Here is a 17,797-nt window from a genome sequence, read left to right as displayed (position 1 = left end):
TGTATATAGTCTTGTAACTTATACCTTTGGAAGAATCCATGGCCGTGTCATGAATTCATAGACAAGGGCCAGAAGAAGCCAGGGGTCAGAAGTCACATGACCTCAGATCCCAGCAAGGAAATTACTCCTTTGGAGTGTCACACTGAGACACTCCCTGTGGAGGCTGTGCAGCCTGAATACTGCATATTAAATAGGTAGAGCTATTTAATCCTGAGGTACAGAATACTAAGGGAAGGAGAAAGGGGCGTGGCTGACTCCCAAGAAACACTACCCACCAACACTTTGTGCATCCCCCTTCCCTTATACTCACTAGTAGTTCGTCCATACTCGTCTGGCATTTTTCCAGGTTGATCCGCTTTATGGCTACGCGTTCTTGCCTGGGTTTGCACAGGGCTGCCTGAACCACAGCAGTCGCTCCACTGCCTGAAACAAGAGAAAAACATCAGCTGTGAGGTGCTGCTCAACCGCTCAACTGCTCTTACCCACCTCTTTCTTTCTTTCTATTTTTTGGTTTTTTGAGACAGGGTTTCTCTGTGTAGCCTTGGTTATCATGGACTCCTTTTGTAGACCAGGGTGGCTTCAAACTCACAGAAATCAGCCTGACTCTGCCTCCCAAGTGCTGGGATTAAAGGTGTACATCATCACGCCCATTCTTTTTTTAATATACTTTTTTTATTAATCCATTCATATTACATCTCAATTGTTATCCCATCCCTTGTATCCTCCCATTCCTCCCTCTCTCCCGCTTTCCCCCTACTCCCTTCCTCTATGACTGTGACTGAGGGGGGCCTCCTCCCCCTGTATATGCTCATAGGGTATCAAGTCTCTTCTTGGTAGCCTGCTATCCTTCCTCTGAGTGCCACCAGGCCTCCCCATGAAGGGGATACCACGCCCATTCTTAAATATCCGTATTTTAAGTCTTTGACTGAAGGTATTCAAAATGTTACCAGTGACATATTCAAAGAGTCCCTTAAGTCCTAAAATGACTATCTAGAGGAGAAAGGGGGGAACTTTGGATGTTTCTAGATGTTTCTCTGAGGGCGTATGGAGAAGCAATGTGAGTACTACTGTGCTTGGGGTGATCGTGACCCCTCTGTCCAGACTTAACTTCAACTGCATTTGTATCTCGGGCTCTTCCTCCACTTCAGTGCAGCCCAAGCCAGTCAGTCCTGCCTGGCCTCCTTCCAGACTTCCATGAGATCCTGAGACTTAACATCCTGAACACCCCTGAGGACGCAGCTCTCGCTCTACAATTTGAAAAGCAGAAAACCGCCCTAGGATTCTCTTGTTTGAAACAAGCTCTTAAGGACGCCAAGTAAAAGAATGTGTAATAACAAAAGCTCTAGGCATTCGCGGAGACTTTATATTCTTAGGGTCTCTTGGTCATTAGCTAATGCACTTCAGTCCCTAAAAAACGGAGCCATGCTGTTACCCTCGTTTTATAAGAACGCAATGTAGAGTGGGGATGATTTGTGGCATGGCCGCGAGAGCTTCTAATCAGATTTATATCCCGCTAGGCAAAAGACCCCCCAGAGCAAGGCATCTTAATTCTGCAGATAACTCCAAACAACAGCATTCCAATCCCATAAATCCTCTCCCACCCCTAGATACGCTTAAAAGGAAACACAGCCTAAAGGTGGAACTGTACAAAAGGGGACAGATGTGACTTCTTAACCTTCACCTAGAAGTGCTAATTTAGGAAAGGTGGTGTGCACACCCCCCCTCATCAGCTGGGGCCTGCGGACCTAGGAACCTTTACACACACACACACACACACACACACACACACACACACACACACCCATCAGCTGGGGCCTGCGGACCTAGGAACCTTTACACACACACACACACACACACACACACACACACACACATAGACACACACACACACACACACACACACACATCAGCTGGGGCCTGCCGACCTAGGGAACCTGGAAGATCGGCCTAACGCTCTCAATCAGTCCTCCACCTTCAAGGCTTCAACACACAGAAGTCCAACCTGTGTGAACCCCATGTGCTGACCACCCACAGCACAGTAGTAATATAGCCATAAAATTCCCGTTAAAGCTTATAAATTTTTATTATCAGCCTCATTTTATACATGAGAAAATGGGAACCTGGCAAAGTTGCCCAAGGTCACGTAGCTAATAAGTGAGTACCTGGGCTGGGATCTGAGTCAGTGTGCCAGACGCCCACATCTGTTCTGTATGCCTGCTTCCCACAAGCCAGAGCATGGCCTGCCCTTCCTCACTTGCTTCGGCTTTGCCAGGAAAGTATTTCTTCAATGCTAAATGGCTCAACTAAAGAGAACCACCTTGGAGAAAATGGGCAAGCAAGTCTCCCTTTGGGGCTTGCAGAAACAGTGCCGGTGTAGGACAGGGCCCTCCAAGAGCCTCAGGCCCACCAGGTTGGCCTCACCGGCCCTAAGCATTCCGGATATCAGGTCAAACACTACAGAAAGTCCTGCTGATAGCAAAATGTATTCCCCAACCCCCAGAACAAGAGACTGTGAGGGAAGAGAGCCACAGAGGAGGTGTTAAGTAGCTGCTCCGCAGCAGCCAGGGACACAGCAGAGAAATCAACACATATTTTAACCCACTGCTGGCAGTGTGTCATATCACTCTACTTATCCATGTGCCCGTCCCTCTCTTCTGCCCTTAATACAGAGTCTCGGGTATTTTCAAATGAGAGCAGCTGAAGAAGCAAAGGCCTGCAGCCAGCTCCCAGAAAGGACTGAACAGGTGCGTTGTTTGCATCAGGCTCCCTCCCGACTTGCAGCCTCAGACTCTCAGTAACGCATTCACGGTTGTGGTCACAAATAAGAATTCTCCAAAGCAGGAGAAGTGCAAAGATCCCTGCTTCACAATGAGAGTCTCGCTGGTTAGACTACGGTCCACTAAACAGTGATGGCTTCTATCTCTAGAAGGTAAATATGAAGCCCACTGCCATAGCAAGAAAGGAGATATATAGTCGTCCACTTAACACTAGGAACTTCCGGTCTGAATCCAGAGACAGCCTTGAACAACAAAAGGCATCAAGAGGCAAGATGAAGGGAGAGGGCATCCTGAAGACCAAGTCTACCCCCTTGCAGAGAGGAGCTGATAAGGGACTGTTTTCACCTCCTGCAATAACTGAAAAGCATGGGCTAGGAGTCCAGGACATGGCATGCTGGTTAGCGTCTGTCTGTCTGTTTTGTTCCAGATTGCCAGCCAGGACCCACACCAGTGGGTCATGAATTCGGTTCTTAGGTGGGTGGAGGCTTTCCTTCTGAAGGGAAGCTTAAAATGTAACTTGCCAAGAGGGGTAAGAACGGCTTTGTGCAGCATTGGTTGGTCCAAAGCATGCTCTGCTGTGAGTCCTGACCAAGCCTCAGCAGCCTGCTGTAGAGAGGAGAGTGTCCTGGGGCCCGAAGGAAACCCATGTGTTGATGAGAAAGGAAGAGGTGACCTAATATTTTCTCAAAGGGCCATTTAGAACTAAGGAGAAGAGAGTTTTGCTTTAAGGATCTTTACGTACTTTGATGAACAGATTAAAAGGAGGCCTGAAAATGCAGGCTTAGCTATCCAGGAAATAGACAGGAGCAGGCAATGGGAAGTAAACAGGAGCAAGAGAAAGGCTAAGGGGGCCTTTCCTTACTGTTGAGATAAGCTCACTAGCATGTAATGGTATGTTGCTAAGGACCATCATCCTTGGGACTAGGGAGGCCCAGCCACTTCTCTTTGCACTGGAGACTGCCATCCAAAGTGAATTAAAACCTTCTATGGGGTGATGGTCCATGGCCCCAACGAGGGGACTTATGTATTCCCATTGTTTCAGGCTGTTTTAAGTCAATCTCTAAATTCGTTTCTTGGTCATTCCAGGCAAAGGAAAGCTTCTGAGTTTTAGATAGAAATTACAGCCATTGAAGCCAGAGGCAGTTTCCTTGAATTCATTACTAAGGTTTAGGTCTGTCTTTGGATGGGCATGTACTCCCATTTCCTCATTTGTACTGTTGTTTGAATTGAGGTTAATCACCAGAAAACTGCATAGCTGCATTTTACACTTTGAGCTACCCAAAGAAATACTTCCTGGATATGTAATTTAGTGTCATAACTTTGGGTTTCAATAAGACTGTAAGAAACTAGCAGACGCCAGTGTATCTTTTATTTAGAAAGAAAGAAAGAAAGAAAGAAAGAAAGAAAGAAAGAAAGAAAGAAAGAAAGAAATGATCATAACAGCGTTACCAGCAATGCCTCAACAATATGGTCAAAGTTCTTAATCCTATAACCCGTGCAGCAAACTCCTCCTTGTGTGTAGTGCCAGTATAAAAATGTCTCCTTCCTAAATAAGTTAGGAGAATGAAAAGACACATAGCATCATGCTTTCCTTTTCTGTTGTGAAAATCAGAGACTGAGATATAAATTCCATCTTTAGCCCTAGCAGCGATCTTAGTGTGGGTATCCTGTAACTTCCGCTACTCTCCTCCCCACTCAGCCCTCAGCACACACCTCAGAGGTACATCCATAACATAAGCCAGTGTTCACAGAGCCTAATGCAGTGACAACCCCTTGAAATGCCACTTCTTGGCTACACAATTTCAAAGAGAAGGCTTTACAGCCACAAGAAAAGTTCAGGCATGAAAAGACAACTGAAGATCCTCACTGATATTAATTCATCAGCAAAACTGAGTAGTAACTGAAGCCCTACCGTGTGTCAGGCTGAAGTCCAAAAAGTAACTGCTCCCGATACAAGAGGGATAAACCCTTCTACAAGAGCATGGCCTCTGCAAAATAAAGTCAGGACTAGGTAGCTACGGTGGTTACAGACTAAAAATACATATGGTAAAAGCTCCAATCCGCAGTGAATTTGGAGAATGGGCTTCTTGGGGGTACAGAAATCAAAGGTTCATCAGGGGCGACAATTAGTGTCGCTGTAATTGACAAGGAAGAACTCACTTTCTCTCTCTCTCTCCGGACAGAGAAAAGGAACTGGGCGTGCAGACTAGGAAGACAGACTCACAGAAATCAGGTTGGCTTCACCTTGAGCTGCAACTGCCTCTCCTCCTGAATCACAGAAGGAAATTTTAGTCTGCTGATCAGGCCACTTGGCCTATGATGTTTTGTTATAGCAGCCCCAGAACACTGACACAAAGCCAATCCACATCTATTCTAAGCCCCTCTTCCGCTGACACCTGAATGCCATGGTAATTACAGGTTCTTACTGAATTAAGTCAAATAACCAGAGGGGAGAATTACCTGACGGGCCTTTGGTAAATCACTGGCATTTCCACGGCTAAGGAAAACAAGATCTTTCAAAGTGAGGTCAGATGAGTGTCCTAGTCACTGCTCTACTCCTGTGAAGAGACACATGACCAAGGCAACTCTTAAAAAAGAAAGCCTATATTTGGGGCCGCGGAGGACGGGGGCTGCTCACAATTGTGAAGGATTAATCCATGACCACCATGGCAGGAAACCGATAACCATGGCAGGGAGAAGTAGCTGAGAGCTTTACATCCTGATCACAGAGAGACACTTGGGCTGGCATACATGTTTGAAACCACAAAGCCCACCCCAGTAACACACCTTCTCCAGCAAGGCCATGCCTACTCCAAAGCCACACCTCCCAATCCTTCCTAAGCAGTTCCACTAATTGGGGACCAAGCATTCAAACGTGTGAGCCTATGCGGCCTTTCTCATTCCGACCATCACAAGATTCTACTGATCAAAGGTATGGATTCTCTCTGTGACCTCGGGTCTAATGGCTAAACTCCAACTGCCTTAACAGACAAATAAAATCTACTTGTATGACTCGATAGCATAACATCCCTTTAAAAAAAAAAGAAAACTCAGCAGCTCAGTAAATATAAGGTGCTCTTGCAGGGACTCACTGCTCCCTGCAAACCATGAAGAAGGCCAACTTTACCTACAGGCTATTTGTGAATGCCACCTAAGGGGTTCAGGCCAAAGCTCTTTTGCTTGGGGTTCAGTTTCATTCTGCTTAGCACCAGAAGGTTCTGTTGGCTGGAAGGGAAGGAAAAAGGGTACTAAAGTTGGAAGCAGAAGGGCTAATGCTTCTTAAAGTTGAAGCAACGGGATAAACAGGAGAGCCTAAAATGTAAAAGACCACTCAGACAACTCAGCGGCAGCTGATGTGACCGACTTTAGCATCTATCCTGAGACACAATTTTCCACCGTCTTTGACCATAGGTTGCAAGGGTTCACACCCTAGGGCTGCAACATATTACCTGTTTATCCGTGGATGGATATTTAATTTCTTTATGCCTCAGCTTTTTATCTGTTAGATGGCAATAATCATACCCAGCTTTAAAAAAAAAAAAAAAAAAAAAAAAAGATGGTTGTCAGGATCTAGTAAATTAATACATGGGAAACCCTTGGAATGGTGTCCAGCATACAATAAGCCCTAATTAAATTTTAGCTCGCATTCCAGGTCAGATGGCATTCTGTCAACTTGTCATTTTAATACTGTGTAACATTCCATTACATTGAAGGGCCATAGTTTATTCAGTTCTTGTGCTAAAGGAGTATTGTTCAAATATGCAGTATTTTTCCCTGTAATATGTAGTAACATCTAGTACGTACACACACACACACACACACACACACACAGAGAGAGAGAGAGAGAGAGAGAGCGTACGTGCACAAGGGAGTCCACAACAAGATTTATTTACATTAAAGTCAGGAAGTAGTTGACTGCCCTGTAACAACTTCCCCTAAATTCTGAGACTGGGGCTGGGCACCACACTAACCTCTGGCAGTCATGAGGGCCACTGGAAAGGACTCTTATCATCACATCCTACTTACTAGAGGAACACCAAGCCAAAACCTTCGTGAGTGAGGGCTGGGACCTTTGCTAGCACACAGAAGGACTCTTTATGTCCGCCAGGCAGATCCTCACTGTGCCAGCGAGTCCAGTGCAGAGCCATATCAGGTTTTCTTCACACAAGTGTTGGCATGTGGTGTATGGTACACAAAACAAGTGGCCCTGGCTCACGAGCTTCCCTCCAGCCCTCTTTCCCCAGATTACTCTGTTCTATTTATATCCAGCCAGTCACATGAGGGCCAGAGACTGACCAGGGGAGACTCTGGTGAATGGATGGATACACGTGAGCTTTACAGGGAGAAGTACAGCGACTTAGCCTGGAAAGATTGTCTAGACTTGCAGAAGGGTTATAAAGCCAGGTTTGAGTGAGATCTCCCAAACCGTTATGTTGGTGATTAGTTTGATGTCATTGCTTTTAATATAAAAGCATTCAGTCAAGCAGGAGCTTTCCACAGGCCACATGTCTCTCACAGGCTAGTATTTGGTTTCTGAGATGTACCATTCTTACCTGGAGGTCCTAGTTTCAAAATATCTATTAGGTCATACATATAAAACTATAATCTGTCTAAATGAAAAGGAATCACATAAATGGTTTGATGGTGCTGGGGAAATTAAAATATTCACATGTAAGAAAGTGAACATGGATCCTTATCCCTCACCCTGTACAAATACCAACTTCAAATGGATCAAAGACTGTAACCTAAGAACGGAAAGGCCGAAACTGGTAGCGGAAACACCTCAAGGTGCAGCTCTAGGCCAGTGCTTGCTGGAAAGATCTCTACTTGCTCAGGAAACAGTAGCAACAAACCAGACTTCATAAAATTAAAACGCTTCTGCACAGCAAAGGAAACAATCAAGTGAGGAAACAGCCTACAGAAGAGGTGAAAATCATTGCTAAATACAAGTGTGAGAGAATAAATATTTAGAATCTATAAAGCACTCCAAAATCTAAATAACACAAAAGCAAGCAAATCAATCAACATCCAGGCTGATGTTGCAATTCAGGGACAGGGAGATGGCTCAGTTGGTAAAGTAACTGCTGTGCAAGAACGCGAATCTGAGTTCGAATCCCTGGCACTTTTGTAAAAAAAAAAAAAAAAAGCCCATTTGTGTACCTACACTCCCAGCTCTAATAAGAATTCCTTGTTTCTGCTGGCTGGAAAATCTAGCAAAACCAATAAACTCTGGGTTTGTGAGACTCTGACTTGAAAACTAAGGTATAGCAATTGAGGAAGACATCTGATCTTCTCTGGCCTTAACATACATGTGCACACAAACACAGAAACACACAAGAGATGAAGTACAACTGGCCCATCAGCATGTGAAAAAAATGTTCAACCAGCACTAAGTATCAGAGAAATGCAAATAGCTGCTATACTGAGAGACCATCTCACCCTGGCCAGAATGGCAGTCAACAAAGAAAACAAACAATAAATGACAAAAAGGAACTCTTACTCAGCCCTGCTGGGACAATGAACTAGGCCAAGACTATGGACATCAGCATGGAAGGTCCTCAAGAGAACTAGAAATAAACCTGTCATATCACCCATCTATACCACTCCTGGGCATCTGCCCAAGAACTCTGAGTCAGCCTATCACAGAGTTACTTGCACACCACTGTTTACTGAAGCACTGTTCCCAAGAGCTAAACCCACCAAAGCCATCTAGTTAACAGCACAGAATAAAAACAGGGTCCTCAAGTTCTGAGTTTAAAAGAGATGGCAGGAACCTGGGCTATGAGATCAAACTGGAAGCCATGTAACTAAGTCACCTTACACGTTGAGCTGAGCCAGACAAAAAGCCAGATCCTTTCCAAGAGCATCAACAGAAATGGAGACCCCCGAGATCAAGGCAACTAAGTTAGTGTCAGAAAGACAAAGAAAGAGCATTTTTATGAATCATTTACATAGCTAGATAAAAGTCATATACAAGTGACATGAAAGCAAAATCATATGTCTCATATATGACATGACATGTTACATGTTACGTAGAATGATGTACATGTACGGCGTAAAAGTAGAGGCGAAGCTGACTAGGAAATGAAGAGGCCTAATAGGAAGATGGATGGGAGAGACAAAGAAGGGCGAAGTTTACAGGAGGGAATATGTTCAAAATACACTATACGCTTACATGAAACACATCCTTATAAAACGCAGTACCATGAACAAGTAATACACGCCAGGAAAAATTATCACAGTGCAAATGGTTCAACATAAAATTATCATGTTTCTGGGAACTGACCCAAACCGGTTTACTATATACTGCCCTCCACTTCGGCGAACTGTTTGCACACAGAGAGGAACCCTCACTGAACTACGCCTCTGTCACCTGCCCCATTCCATGTGACAGGAACACACAGTGACATCTCAAGTCACTCACCAAAAAGGGCAACTAGGAGAAAAGTATAACACACCAGTTGCTATATGCATTAATGTACCAAACACATTCTAGTGGTGCTCTGTTGACATGAATGTACAATACCAGGAGGCTACAAGAAGTCCAGCATAGCAAACCCACATTTTTCTTTTCTTTCTTTCCTCTTTCTTTTTTTTCTCCCTAAGACAGGGCTACTCTGGGTAGTTTGGCTGTCCTGGACTCCATCCACCTGCCTCTGACTCCCTGATTGCTGGGACCACTACACCATCTTATTTTTCAATACAGCCACAAACATGAGTGACCTTGTCTATTCCAAAGCTAAGCTGGTTGGAATATACCCTTCTGCCTTTGTCAAAATAATGAAAGAGGTTAAGATCAGAAGAGAGTGAGTGAGAGAGAAAGAGAGAGAGAGAGAGAGAGAGAGAGAGAGAGAGAGAAGTAGGGGGAGAGGGAAATGGGGGAGATGGGGAGAGAGACAGAGGCTGCAAAATGTCCTTATGTTTCACCTCTGACCTTCCTGAGCAAGTCAACCTGGCAAAACATTTAGAGGTCACACACCTCACCAAGAAAGGGGGCCCTCCTATGAAACTCATCAAACGCCATCTAATTAATGCCACAGAAAAACAAGAAGTAGCCCCAGGTTCTGATTTTAAGTGAGATAGCAGGCAACTGGGGTGTGAGAGCAAGCTAGAAAGAATGCAAGCAAACTACACCAACCCGGCACATGGGCGGGAAGGTGGGGGCATGCTCACTCACCTACAAAAGACACATGGGCTGGGACGTGTCATTGAGAAAGCCGGGTAACACTTTAACGGCTTGCAATGATAAATATTATTTTTAGGGACACCCAGGTCAGTTCTAAGCAGGAGTTAAGCACTCGGAGAGCTAAGCATGTTAGGACGCCACTGAACTGCATCCATGTCAGTGTTGACTGGTACCAATATTTCCTCCCAGATTCTTTTATTTCTTAAACAATATATGGAACACACACACACACACACACACACACACACACACACACGAGACTCTGTGAATATGATTACTTGCCAATTAAAAATGCATTGAACACTCAGTGGCAGCACATTCAAGATCCTACACAAGGCTTAGGTGCAGTTCTCAGCACCAGAGAGTAGAAACAGTCGGCAGCACTCACGGTTAAGTCCAGCCCCTCAAAGATAAAACCGTCTTCTAGAATCTTAATTCCAAAGTTGAGACTACTTCTTGCAATAAAACACAAAAGCTCTTTATTGGCATATGTGGTTTTTGTTGTTGTTGCTGCTGTTGCTTATTTTTTTTGGAGGGGGGATGGGTTGAGGAAAGAACAACCCATTTTACTATAGAGGAAGAGGAGAAGCACTTGAGATGAAGCCTTCATGAAGAACTTCCAGCAGAGCCAGCACTTCCTCGGGGATCCCGGGGATGCCCCAGCACCCCCATCTGAGTACTGACATGCTCATGGTGTCCTTCAGCCTCTGCGTAGAAAACAGAAGGCCCTTGTAAGTATTCCACTGGTGGCGAAGCACGTACCCTCAGGAGGTCCATTGTGGACAAGGGAGGTTGGACTGTGTTCTGTTTTGGGCACACTCAAAGGAGAGGTGGTGCCACCAGGCTGTGTGACCTGTACGCTGGAGGAAGAGCTACCTAGTTCCCTGCTCTCTCTGCCTCGGCAGCAGGGCTGCACCAGGGACTCCTAGTGCGAGTCCTTGGAAGCTACCTGCCTAAAAGCACTTTCCATTTGCACAACATCTTGTTCAGTTCTGGAGTCAAGAGTCATGGCCCAGCTGATTCTGAGAAGCCAAGGTATGTCTAAATAGGCTGGGAAGGTCCCACTTTAAAAATGGATCCCACAGGCGAGAAACACACAAAATGTGTCAGATTTGTATACACGAGACACTTCTGTAGGAAATCCCCAACAGAGGAACCTGGTGACAGGCTGAGGGCCATGACAACCCTCCATTCCCATCTCAGGATATATTTTATCGGGTCCTGAACTACAGGATGCACACATTCTACAGAGAAAAGTCTGGTTTTTACACTTAGCAAAGGGTCATACTTAAGTCCTCATGCATATCTGACAGGACTGAAAATTTTCCTCTTCTGCTCTGAGGGGGCAGTGGCTCCTCCCAGCAAAACCCACTTGTTCTACTGATTAGATCAGCCAACTGGGAGCCAACATTCCACAAAAGAATGTCCGTTACCATTCATACAGATAAACAGATACACCCACCGGCAACAGCCAAAAGGCACAAGTGTCCCACTTTGAGTTTGCACAGCATGGCAGTGACCTCTAGTTCTGCATGGTTCCAACCTTAAGCCATCTGGACATGGGAAAGACTGCGAATGCAAAGTATACTTCCATGCATACTGGTTTTATATCAAAAGGAAGAAGCCATCACTCTGTCTGGACACGATGTTGGGGATGGGACACAGGGTCTCAGAAGCAGATGATGTAGAGCAGGCAGAGGACCTTTTCTGCCAGTTGGTTGCATTAGAACCCTTAGGCTAAGCGTGGACTTAACTTTAGCCTCTAAGGACAATACTCAACTTTGCAGGCCTTCCTTCAGGGGTCACTAGCGTGCCCATAACTTCCATCCAAGTGTCTCGGAGAACCGTAGTAACAGCAACAGTCTGGACAGTGTTGAACACGTGTCAGACCCAAATTTTTACATTATTGGCTTTGCACTGTATGAAGGCAATTAGCACTGAGGGCCTTGCAGGAAGGTAGGTAACTAGTGAGTTTCGCTTGCCTTTTCTAATTGAGGAAATCAGGCACAGCTACAGCGATGACTTGCCCAAGGCAACACTACTTCAAGTGGTCTGACTGCAGGCGCTGAGAGTCCTAACTAATATGGACAAGGAAGCAGAGAGCAAAGGGGATGAAAGCACTGCACCTTGAGAAAAACGCCTTTCTAACTCCCTGCTACAGTCACCTCTGATCCCACTGAGGTCGACTTCCTGTTCCCTTCCTTTTAATGGCCCCTCTGTGAATTCTAAAATGGTAGATGGCTCTGAAAACACACATTATGACAATATAACAATTGTTACACAAAAATTTTGTGGAGAAAAGATTTATTGTTCAGGATATTTATCGAATTCTCAGGTAACTAACTGTCCCCAGCTACTACATGCATGAGGTAGCATGTAACTAACTGTCCCCAGCTACTACATGCATGAGGTAGCATGTAACAAAACAGCTTTCCCCAGCTCAAGGGTAGAGCTATTTTTTGGTTTGGTTTTTGTTTTTGTTTTTTTGGAAACATCCATTTGGAAACGTCCATTCACTCTCATGCTGCCTACACCCTTCCTTACCTCAGCATCAGAGTTCACTGTCTTCAAAACTGAACTGCTGCTTATCTGGTATCCCCTGGCAACTCGGGTTTCTCCCCAGAGTTCCAACCACAGAGCAGGAAATCAGGTCTGAGATCACAGTAGAGCATAGGAGCCATAAGGGACAAAGGTACAAATTACACCATAGTGGGCAGCAATGTCCTGACAACACTGGAGGCCTGGGAGAATACCCTGAACAGGAAGAAAGGAGAGGAAACCCCTACAGAAGAGCCCAGAACAATAGATATGTCCTAGATGAGGCAGCAGCATGCTGGTCCACTAGTCCCAACCCTGGTCCACTAGTCCCAACCTCAGGTGCATGCTGGGAATCCCTGTGTCCACTAATCCCAACCTCAGGTGCATGCTGGGAATCCCTGTGTCCACTAGTCCCAACCTCAGGTGCATGCTGGGAATCCCTGTGTCCACTAGTCCCAACCTCAGGTGCATGCTGGGAATCCCTGTGTCCACTAGTCCCAATCTCAGGTGCATGCTGGGAATCCCTGTGTCCACTAGTCCCAACCTCAGGTGCATGCTGGGAATCCCCCTGTGTCCACTAGTCCCAACCTCAGGTGTCTTCCTAATGGATTCTAATGGGTCCCACAATCGTCTCAGAGGGAGATTCGCGCGAGAGACCAGAAGGCTGCTTCTCTCTGCAGTCTTGGGTCAGGGCCCAAAGTGTGAAGAGTGTGCAGAAAGTTAGGTGGTTGTAAGAGTCACCTGGCTACCTTTCTGTGAAGGTGTGCAGAAGTTCGTCTGGGGGATCTGTTGTGTGCTGTGCCTTTCTGTCATCCTAAGTGACAGGGTACTGTTGGTCCATGGGCCACAAGTTTTATATAAGTACAAAGGTTGCAGGCACTCATGCCTCCTTACAAGAAAGCAAAGAAACCAGAGAAGGACTTATTGGCCAACCTTCTGCCTTGTATGTCCAGCCATGGCAGAAAGGCTAGCACTGCGGAGGGGGCGGATGCCTTAGTAGCAAAGGGGAAGCCATGGCTTTCTCCTGCTTTTGAGAATGCAGACACCGGGGCTGGAGAGATGGCTCAGAGGTTAAGAGCACTGACTGCTCTTCCGAAGGTCCTGAGTTCAATTCCCAGCAACCACCCAGTGGCTCACAACCATCTATAATGTGATCTGATGCCCTCTTCTCTCCTGCAGATGTACACGTAGACCACTGTATAAATAATAAACTTTAAAAAGAATGCAGAAACCACTATGCACTATGAGAAACCATATTTAAGGATTTCATGAGCATTTAGCTTTATAAAACTGACAATTCAACACCCACTCCGCACTACCCTACATACATTTAGTACTTGATTTTCAGTTGCATTTTGAGAAATAAGCTAGCTGAAAGGTAAGAACAAACCTACTTCCTGTCTCAGTAGACCAAGTGCAATAATTTTTTCCAGCAGTTAACTTGGGCTTCTGTGACAGTTTGGATGAGAAATGTCCTTTGTGGTCATGTGAACACTCACTCGGTGGATAGCACTGTCTTGGAGATTTGGTGGGTGTGGCCGTGCTGGAGGGAGCCTGTCACAGAGGGTAGGCTTAAGTTTCAAAGACATGCACCGTTCCCGGTGTGTTCTCTCTGCTTCCTGCTTGTGGTCCAAGATAGGAACCCGCAGCATCCTGCTCTAGTGTGCTTGTTGCCATGCATGCTTCCCACTCCCGACGGCTCTTTTCCTTCTGGAACCATCCTTCTCCAAGTTGCCTTGGCCATCGGGCTATATCACAGCATTTATTTTATTCATCGAGAAAGCATGGGACTTCAAACAGAATGAGTAGCTAAGGCCCCACAGTAAATCCCATAGAATATCCAGATCACTGCTAGAACGAAATGTGTTTCAGTAACCAGGCAGTCATTCATTTACTACAATTTGTAGTAGTTTTGTTGATTGAGATTGATAAGGACTTCTTCAGCACATATTATGCACTCAGTAACACATACCTCAAATACATTTTATGATAACAATACAGCTTAAATTCAACATGTGCACGTTACTTAGGATTATAAAATATGCCATTACCAATATGTTTATTGAAATTACTTTCTGGACATGTACGTATGTATGTACGTGTGTGTTTGTGTTTATGTGGTTGTGGGTGCACTGTTTACGTGCATGTAAACCCAGAGAACAGCTCTGTTTTAGGGATAGTGTCTGTCACCGAACCTGGGGCTCACTGATAGGTAAGAGAGACCCTTGGTTCTTCTTGGTTTTGCCTCCTAGCGATTATGGCTTTTAAAAAAAGATTTATTTATTATTTTTATGAGAATGAATGCGCCTGTACGTATGTGTGTGTACCATGTGTGTGCCTGGTAACACAGCAGCAGCAGAAGAGATCAGCAGCAGTGGTACATTTGTGAGTCGCCACATAGGTGCTGGGAACCAAACTCAGGTCTTTGCACAGCAGCTAGTGCCCTTATGTACTGCGCCATCTCTCCAGCACCCATGTCCAGCTGCTTATGTGGGTTCTGGGGATCTGAACTCACGGCCTCATGATTGGATGGCAAGGAGTTTGTAGGCTGGGCCACCTCCCCAACCTTCTACATGGAAGCTGCATTGTTAAGAGCAGGAGATCCAGCAACTGAAATGTGTGGCATACCCCTATGCTGGAAGCAGGCTTCCTCCATGTTCTACTGAGAGGCGCTAGCGTGAACTGTGTTTCGGTGACCAGGGAGTCACTCATTTATTACTGTGTTTAATAGCTTTGTTGATTTAGATCGATAAGGACGTGTTAAACCGATCTTTTAAAAGATAAGCTTCTGTATTTCCTTTGTGTTTCATTTATTCTACTTGAAAAGAAGTAGATTCACCCCTGTGATTCACCATTAGCGAGACAACCCCAGCAGAGTGTTGGCCATGCTCTGAGTTCTGTATGCAGGACCGGGAACTATTAGCATAGTGCATGGACCCAAATCCTAGAAAAGCCCAAGATACAGAGTGGGCATCCAAATGCTGTAATTAGTCTCACTTTGTTATGTGGCAAAACACAGTGCACTTCAGCGCACCCAGTCCCAGTGAAGGCATGAAGGATCAATATAAACAAATGAACAACTCTAATAAATCCTTCCTCATTCAAAGGGCAGGAGCAGGCACGTGATCAAAGGCATGGCACCTACAGACTGTGTATAATAATCACAATAGTGCTTTAACCACACACAGAATAACTGTCACCTTGGAGTTGGAAAGAACTTTAATTTATATCTCATACAAAAGCTACACAGAATATGTGTCTGTTTATTTAGTCGATAAATTTTGGGGGGTGCCCAGTATGCACCGAGCACTGTCTGAGCTGCTGGAAAGAGGGCATAGAATAAATTTTCTGTCCTCCTAGAGTTTACATTTTAATGTGGGAGGTGATGTGGATTTCAAGGGAAAAAAAAAGTGAACAAGATTAATTTTAGACTGCAGTAAGTGTGATGACAGGCTTTAAACTGCAGTTAACATTAAATCAGTTATGATGCTCAGGTATGCTACCTTGAAATGGCAACTTGAGGTAATAAGGAGACACAAAGCAAAAATATACAGATAAGAGTATCCCAAAAGGAGCAGGAAGCATGAACAACATCCTACTGCCTTGGTCTGTGGCAAACAAGAGTTTGGGAAATTCTAGGGGCAGAAACACAGATGGTATAGAGCTTGCTGACTAAAAGAAAGAGTGGAAAAAGATGGCCAGGCAGGTACGTAAGACACAACACACGCAGAGTCATATAGACAAAGAAGAATGCTTTGGAACATCATATGAAGAGAACTACAAGATCTGGTTTGTATTTTTACGATGGTCACTCTGGGGTCCTGTGTGGAGGTGAGGTGGTCCACGGCACAGTCTGATGGCGCCAGATGAATTAAGGAGTTCCTACACATGTGCAAGCACAAGTTGGCGAAGGCACGAGTACAAGCAGCCAAGTGGAGGGAGGAAGTGGCTGGGCTGGGCATGCATCGGGAACGAGAGCCACAGCACTTGCTCACAGTGGACTGGAAGTTAAGTGTAGAAAGAAAGCATCCACGGATTAAAACAAATCCTATAACCACTGCTTCTGTGGGCTACCTGTGCAACTCAGACACACGAACATCTGCTCTTCTCTCCATTGTTCCCCAAACTCTGGCCCAGTCAAGATATGGCCAGCCTGCTCCAGGTGACAGGTTTAAAGGACTGGCCACCACATACTGTTTGATCGACCTCCAATATCACATATAAAGAAAACTACGGGCTATAGGAAGGAGTCTGGAGACCAGGCTACCACTATCTCCCAAGTACAGAGTTAGGAGGAGTCAAAGAGGAGAGTTAATTTCCACACATAAAACAGTTACTTCAAAGAGAACTGTCCCATCTTTCTTACAGGTGCCCCAACAGGTGCACTGCCTTCCTCCTAAGAAACGTTCAGAAAACCAAAAGATGGATTGGAAGTGCTTTGCATTTACAGGTATTTTTTCAATCAAATGTTTCCTGAGGCTTAAAAGAAAATACCTAGTGGGTGGAGGCTCTTTCTTTCCCTCATTCCTTTACTAAAATGAAACTGTATTAAGCAAAACGACATTTTCTTTTAAAATCCCATTAACTAAGACCCATCATGGTGGAATTTTATGTCCCTATACTTATACACACACACACACACACACACACACACACACACACACACACAAACACACACACACACTCTCTCTTACACAAACTAGACTCGGATGCGTACTCACAGTTATGAGTTTGTACTTTGCTAGTGGTGTCATTTAGTTAGGTCATACTTTCCACATCTGTAATGTGTGTCTATGATTACATGCACTGTGGTGCAACGTTTCCAACATGTTATCAAGTCATAAACTATTGCCGTTGGCCCTTGAATTCTCCTTTATCTCAGTATGACGTAATGCTGCAAAGGGGATAACCTACCTTCGATGCACACAAGTGCTCAAACACTGCCAAATGAATAAGCTTCAAGGCTTCTGTGCAGTTGCCTTATTTGGTGATTCACCAACTCACTTGTAAAAGAATTCATCTGTCAATGATTTGCCAAACCAAGTGAGTACAGGCGAGTCAGTCAGTTTCATTTAGAGCTTATTCATCAGGGAGACTACCATAACTCACAATGCACAACAGGAAGTCAGGAGAACACCAGAAAATATGGACTTCTTTTTTAAATGGGAGGAGAGAACACACATGGGGAAGGAACCTCTTTGTCTCTAGCGCTGTAGCTCCATCACAGCCTGTATTCGCCAGATGGCTAAACTCTGCCGGCAGAAGTCTACAGGTCTCCCTGAGTGTCTTAGAGAAA

The 17,797-nt window shown here is 45.1% G+C and overlaps 1 protein-coding gene across 1 annotated transcript in view; it reads right to left on the bottom strand.

The window, feature by feature from the left end:
- Stk39 (serine/threonine kinase 39) overlaps positions 1-17,797 on the bottom strand; it is a 273,478-nt gene that overhangs the window by 207,617 nt on the left and 48,064 nt on the right. Inside the window, exon 2 of the mRNA XM_051166094.1 lies at positions 311-423. Coding sequence (XP_051022051.1) covers positions 311-423 — 113 coding nt within the window. The remainder of the gene's footprint in view (positions 1-310; positions 424-17,797) is intronic.

Source organism: Acomys russatus, chromosome 24 (genome assembly GCF_903995435.1).
Source record: "Acomys russatus chromosome 24, mAcoRus1.1, whole genome shotgun sequence".
Taxonomy (NCBI): domain Eukaryota; kingdom Metazoa; phylum Chordata; class Mammalia; order Rodentia; family Muridae; genus Acomys; species Acomys russatus.
This window is presented reverse-complemented; position numbering and strand designations above follow the sequence as displayed.